Here is a 7296-nt window from a genome sequence, read left to right on the forward strand (position 1 = left end):
TTTTAGAGAACATGTTGAGAAAAGTCGATCTCAATGAATTGGGGGTGGAATTTAGCACTGATAAAGACAGCAAACTTGTATTCTCTACAGAGAATAGAAATCTGATTGAAGAAATGAAGGCCGATGGGTGCATGAAAATACAACCCATGCCCATGGAGGACACATGGGGGTTGTTCAGCAGTATAGCTTTCAAAGATGTACATATTCCGGGGGAGATAGAACATATTGCCAAAGAAGTTGCCAGCGAGTGTGAAGGTCTGCCCCTGGCGACAAGGTTAGTAGCCTCTGCAATGATTGGCAACAGAGCTTTAAATGATTGGCAGCTTGCTTTAAGGTAAATGCAAAGAACGGATTTCAATTTTCCAAGCACTCGTCCTTCCATTGATCCTGTTTTGTTTCAGAGATTGAGGTGGAGTTACGATACTCTGCCTCATGACAATTTGAAAAATTGTTTTCTATACTGTGCCGCCTTTGGTGAAGGTGAACAAATCCCGGTGAAGGCATTGGTGCATATGTGGATCGCAGAATGCCTACTTAAGGCCAGGGATGCAGACTCTTTATTGAAGATGGGGTACAATTATGTTGAGTTACTAGAAAATCGATGCTTATTTCAGGTAAAAGGGGATGTCATTACAGTCCACTATGTTGTCCGTAGCATGGCAATTTGTGTGGCAGAGAATGAGGAGAACTGTGTATTTAGGGCAAGTCAAAGGCTTCAGCATTTCCCTGACATCCAGAACCATGCTGTTTGCAGAAGACTCTCAGTCTATGACAATAATATCACGTCTTTGCCCACAACGGACTTGAGATACCCAAAATTGGTTTCTCTATTCCTGGGAAAAAATGAAGATTTGAAAGAAATTCCAGCAGGATTTTTTCTCAACTTCACCTCTTTGAGGGTACTGGAGCTGAGCATCCCAGTAAAAGCATTGCCAACATCTTTGTGGCAATTAATACATCTTGAGTTTCTCAATCTGAGTTGGACTGAAATTGAAGATATACCTGAAGATATTAGTAATCTTTCTTCCCTTCAGTTTCTGTATCTGGGATATTGTAGAAATCTAAAATCGTTGCCATCTCAACTAGGGGACCTAGAAAATATGAAGTATCTCTATCTTAAGGGTTGTTATAACTTGAGAGAGTTGCCAGATGAGATAGACTGTAAGATTGAACTGTAACAGAATGGAATTCTAACAAATACATTGTTAGAATTGAAGTCTTTTTGGAAAAGTGTGGTATTTGATTGGAGGATGCTTTTTATGGGATGCAACAAATTTGTGTTAATTGACCGGAAGATGCCTTTTATGGGATGTATTTCAAAGATTTTTAGTTTGGATGTTTGTTATGAGATGTATTTCAAATATATTTTTTTGTTAGATAAGAAAATATTTCTGTATAACTTGAGTTAGTATTGATAGTATTGTTACATGGAAAATGCTTTATTCCGTTGGAAGCGTTAGTAATGTCTAATTAAATATTTCATGTAAATGAAATATGAAATTAAAAATTATATATGATAAAAAGATATTTTAATAAAAGTTATAAATTAAATATTTTAAGTAAAATTTTTTGGTTAATTAGGATTAAATATAATTATTTTTTTTAATTATGGTTAATCTCATTTATTTTTTAAGTCACATATGTTGGTCATTAATTCACATAATTATATTAGTAAATATGACTAATATACCTAAATTAACCACATTTTTCACTTTTTATATGTTAATCTGCTTATAAAATGATGTTTATCAATATATATCAACCTCATGTACTAATGTGTTTGTGCTAGTAATATCAAATTTTTATATATAAATACTTATGTCAAAGTCATGTGTTCAACATGTTAATCGTGCGAAATGAACTCTCTCTAAACAAGTAAAGGTAAAAAAATATCTTGTCAAAACTTTTCAATAATAAATGGTATCATATATTTCTAAAAAAAAAAAAAATGGAACTCCATGAAATTTGACCTTCCTTAAAACATGATAAATTTGAAATTAAAAGAGATCTGCACTAGTTAGATTTTTACATTACAAATTTGTTTTGCTGTATTGTAAAATAAATCATTTTTGATATTGTTTGCTATTCTTTTACTTTGAAATTATAAAAATACGAATTTTTTTATAAACAAATATTTAAGATTTTACTAGAAAAATTTGATCATACAACATTTTTTTTCTCTATATTTTATTTGACAAATATTGTAATATGTAATATAGAACTGCAATTTAAATAATAAAATATTCTAATTTGTAATTTGAAATATTTTCATAATTCATTTTAATCAGTAAATTTTCATTTTTATTAAAACAACTTACGATTTAAATAATAAAATATTCTAATTTGTAATTTGGAAAAATTTCATAATTCACTTTAATCAATAAATTTTCATTTTTATTAAAACAACTTCAAGTTTCAATTTCAGTTTCCGCATTTTAACTATTTATTAAAAAAAAAAATAGAAATTAAAAATCATTCCTTAAAAAATAACTTACTTTGCATTTCAATAAACTCTTTAAATACATTATTGTTAACTTCACGTATTGTCTAATTAGTACACTTGAATTAGTTTAATTATCAAATGATATTATGTTCTTTTGATTTGGGTGATAAAGGCATAGACTTCGGTGGAGTGAATATGAATATAAAAAGTATGAAAATAGAGTCGTTACGAGTGATGAAAGAGGAGATTCCAAAAAAAAAAAATCACAACCACATGTCCTATGCAGACAACCATCTTTAGTGGACATAAGGATATAAAAAGTTATGGAAAGATGCTCATAATCCCCCGAGCCTTTATGTTGTGAGGGAGAGGAACAATACTTTGGAGAATTGTAATATGTCATTTGTAAAAAGCATTGTTCTAAGAAATTGAGATTGTGTTAAGGAAGAATGTATTTAAAATATTGATTAAATGAAAAAAATAAATTCAAAATTAAAGAAATAAAGTAATTTAATATTTTATTTTTATTTTCCAAACGAAGTATATTATGTTATTAATGATGATTGCAAATCTAATTATTATTATTATATTTTTAATTTTAATTTTAATATTAATATTAATAGTTGTTATTGTAATTAGCACAATTATATTAATAAGTATGGTGGATATAAGTAGATAGATTTATATTAATCACAATAAATGTATTTAATATAGATAAATAAACTTATATCAACTACTTTAATATTTATTAGGGAAATAATACAATTTTAATATTCATACTGAATTTATTTCCATTAAAATTATTGAAATTCTAATTGGAAAATTATTTATTTTAAATTCCAAAACCAATCAAGAACATGCATCCTTATTATATCTCATGAATACCATTTTTAAAAAATTGAAATTACTTGATCACCAAAGTATATATGATTTGATTAGTATCTTTCTTCATAATTAAGGTTTGAAGCAATAATATTTTTACTGAGTGGTAAATGTTAGAGTTAGCTTCACTAGGTAATATTGCTTATAAGTGGTTTTAAATAATTCTTACCTATAGTTGTGATTAAACAAACATCGAAAATTGGAATCTGAGTTTAGATTGTAAATATATTATTGAAGTGACACTAAGAAGTCATATGGCAAAAGTTATCTGAGGGTTACCCTCTTTGGCTTAAGAGCTACTTTGAGGCCTAAAGCAAGGAGGTTTTCTTTAAATATTGTAGAGGGTGTCTTGGCATTGTCCCTAAGAAAGGAACATAACAAATATAAATATCCACTTTAAGTTAATAATCATGATTAAAAAATATAAAAGATAAGTATTAGAAATACAGGGACAAATATCACAAATACAAGGCATATGACTCTTAGGAAAGACATATCCAACAATTAAACCTCTATAAACACCTCTAGTGAGGAGATAGGTATCTCAAACAAGTTGTTAAGAAATGTAGATAGGTTAGGATTGCATAAGAAAAGAAAGGAGTGTTGTAAAAGGAGTTTCTTGCCCAAGGAATTCAAGAAGGTGAAGCCACCTACTTTTGATGGTGAGGTTTAGAAGAATAAGAAGAATGAGGCATGGTTGTTAGGATTGAAGCAATACTTTAGGGTACACACTTATTGTGAGAATATGAAAGCCAATGTAGCCATATTCAAATGAAAAGAAGAAGTTGACATTTTATGGGAGGACTAAGGCATCAACAAAAGGAAGCTCAACTTCGAAAATTTTGAAATATACTTCATAGAGAAATATAATTATGAAATATATTATGATGGAAATATTAGAGAGTTCAATGACACCAAATTCATATGCAAATAGATTCATAGAATTGCTCATGTATGTGCCTCATATCAAGGATAAGAAAGTGAATATACATCACTTTCTCAAGGAAATACCATATTCTTTTCAAGATTTCAATGAGTTTGATGAGCCAAAAACACTTGATGAAACCTTCAAGAAAGCTAAATATTTTATGATTAGTGCGAATAAAAGATGGAGTCCCAAATAGTGTGGAAGAAGAGAATAAAATTGGATTCAAGAATAAATAATCGAGGTTATCACACTATAGAGTATTTGAAAAATGTGTCAAGTTTAGTCTTCCATCAAGGAATGAGCACTAGCAAAAGTATCCTTCCCAAAGTGGGGATAAGATAGAAAAAAAAATATCAATATGGCCATAAATAAATATCCATGCATAGTTTTAAACAAATTTAATTACAATTTTCCCAAGAAGATAAACTGAGATGTTACACTAACAATCTTGCAAATATTCAAGATATTGTGTGGTTAACCTATTTTGAGCACCTGCAAAGGTTTTATCCAATAGAAAGGAATTTTATGTTATTCATCACCATTTTTTATTGAGGATTAGGTTTACAAAGGATAACATTACTTAAGTAATAGGCTTACATAGGATAGACAAGAAATTCTTTGAATGCCACATTATGCTCAACAAAATGTGAAGTGATTTTGTTATTAGAAACGAGGTGGTGAAACTTGATAAGGGAGTAAAATTCCAATATTTGAGTCATCCATGTGTTAATGTGGCATATCTTTTATTGATATGCAATATATGTGAAGGCCACCATAACCTTCTATATCGATATCATTTCAAATTCCTAAACCATTTGAAACACTAGAGACTTATTAGTAGGCCTTATTTCTTGCTAATATTACTTCATCTTACACATTAGAGAATACAAATAAATAAAAATATTGCACAAAGTTTAACTAATCATGGATTGATCAAGCTATTACTTATGGATGCCCTTTCATTCACCAATTGTATCTGGGAGGCATTTCTAGCAAGAGTTCCATGAGTAGAGCATGCATAAGCAAAACATGAAGAAGCACAATAAGAAGAAGCAAAAGAGGTATGGGAACAAGACGAAGAAACATGGTAGGTAGAAGAACAATAGGAAAACATGTCATAGGTAGAAGCACAATAAGAAGAAGCACAACATGCAAAAAAAATACGAAATCACATGAAGAAGAGGCATTTGTTGAAGGAGGACAACCCATTCGACGGTTTTGAGATGGTATGGGAAGAACATCCCAAAAAATAGAGGAGAAAATCATCCAAAATTAACTATAAAAGTGTCAAAAGGCCCTTCATGTGAAGAATTCCCCCATCTCAATCAAGAGGGATGTGCTAAATATGTTATTAAGCAGAAGAAGGTAATATTATATTTCAAGACAATATTTTCACAAAATAATATGTTATTGAAAAAATTTCTATTAGAATGGATATAATGGAATAGGTTGATATTAATAAGCATCTCTTGAAATAGCTAAGCCCGCAACTAAAAGGAAGGTTATTGTTAGTTTCAATCCTAATAAGTATTGTTTGAAACAATGTTTTGGTACATCATTTAAACATAACCAAAAGTTAAAGATGGAAAATAAGAGGTGGTTCCATGAGTTGATCATGGATCAAAATAAGCTAAACATCTACAAACCCAAGGAAAGTTTGGATACAATGGCCTAGGAGTTTGAAGAATGTGGGTGGTGACCTTCACCTCCACATGAAGGTGACTAGAATGATTATTTTAAATATGAGGCTTCAACTATTGAAGTGATTGATATAGAACCACAAGATGTTGCTAAAAAACCACAAACTGAACTTGTTGCTACACCACCACAAGATGCCTTCTCTATAGAACCTCCAACAAAACTTATTGTAGTTGATTTTATGGTTAAATTAATTGACGTATAAACATGAAAACTAGACAAACCTACTTCAATATTAGCTAAGGGGTAAACAAATGAAGGAGAAGCTTCAATTTATTAGAAGTGATTTGATTAAGAGAAAAAGTAATGAAATAGAAAATAACAACTAAATCATTTAGTAAGGGTATTATTTCATTGTAGAACCATTGATGAGTCATATTTGATTTGAAATAAAAATGGGCTGAATTTTATGTTATACATCAAGACAAATGGAGATATTTTAGAAAAGAATTGAAAATTTTACATTAATTGATAATTGAGGTACAAAAGATGAAATAAGAAAAAAAACTTTGGAAAATGAGTAATTTAACCTTGCGCTTATATTTTCATCACGAGTTTATGTAGCAATGGTTATATCATTCCAAACTAGATATTTAGTTACTATGCAAATTCATATCTTCAAAGTAAGTTTTGTGAGCTTATGGTCAATGTAATAAATAAGAATAAAAAAATGATTTGCGAGCTATAGTTTCATGACATTGTTCTAAGTCATAGTAGAAATAAAACTATAATCTCTTTCTAGGTTATGTTCGCGTGAAATCTTTCACTTTATTAGTGATTGTTTACTAATGCTCTATATTTTATAGAGTTACTAAATAAAATGCCTATCTATGGGTTAGAGGGAAACATTTTGCTAAATAGAGTGTGATTTTTTGACATCAAATACAGTTAAATAAAACTCATTGGATACCTTTTATTTGTTGAACCCAACAAGTGGCAATATTTGATTATGAGTACAATGTCATTTATAAATTATTGGAAGATTTGCTTACTTGTCAATGAAGATGGGACTGCTAGAGCAATGAAATTAAAGAAAGAGAACCACTAAATTATCCCAAATTTAGTGCAACCTTAAATAGAGAAAAAAAATATATCCATAATCTAAAAACACATGGGACAACATGGATAAATATAAGGTTTCATTTCCCCTTACTTTTTTCTCCACATCAAAATTTAAATATCTATAAATATAGGATCCATGAGAGGAGGATGTCCTTTTGCAAGAAATGGAGAGGAATGTAGGATATTATGCACCATGGGAAAAAGGCCAATCATATAGTTTTATTGACGAATATTTTGATGTATATTGACGAATTTTTTCGAATTGAAAAATAACTAATCAAAT

At 29.6% G+C, this 7296-nt stretch overlaps 1 protein-coding gene across 1 annotated transcript; it reads left to right on the forward strand.

The window, feature by feature from the left end:
* Positions 1-338: 338 nt before the first annotated feature.
* Positions 339-1178, forward strand: LOC149150493 (disease resistance protein RFL1-like). The gene has a single exon (XM_089442821.1). It carries the CDS (start codon positions 339-341, stop codon positions 1176-1178), a length of 840 nt encoding a protein of 279 aa, XP_089298947.1.
* The last annotated feature ends 6118 nt before the right edge of the window (positions 1179-7296 follow it).

This window comes from Pinus tabuliformis, chromosome 9 (genome assembly GCF_031772625.1).
Source record: "Pinus tabuliformis cultivar Carrire ecotype Pingquan chromosome 9, CPIR1, whole genome shotgun sequence".
Taxonomy (NCBI): domain Eukaryota; kingdom Viridiplantae; phylum Streptophyta; class Pinopsida; order Pinales; family Pinaceae; genus Pinus; species Pinus tabuliformis.

Bases quoted from the DNA above. Each gene is read 5' to 3' on its own strand.
- LOC149150493 (XM_089442821.1), top strand. From the start codon at position 339: ATGCAAAGAACGGATTTCAATTTTCCAAGCACTCGTCCTTCCATTGAT.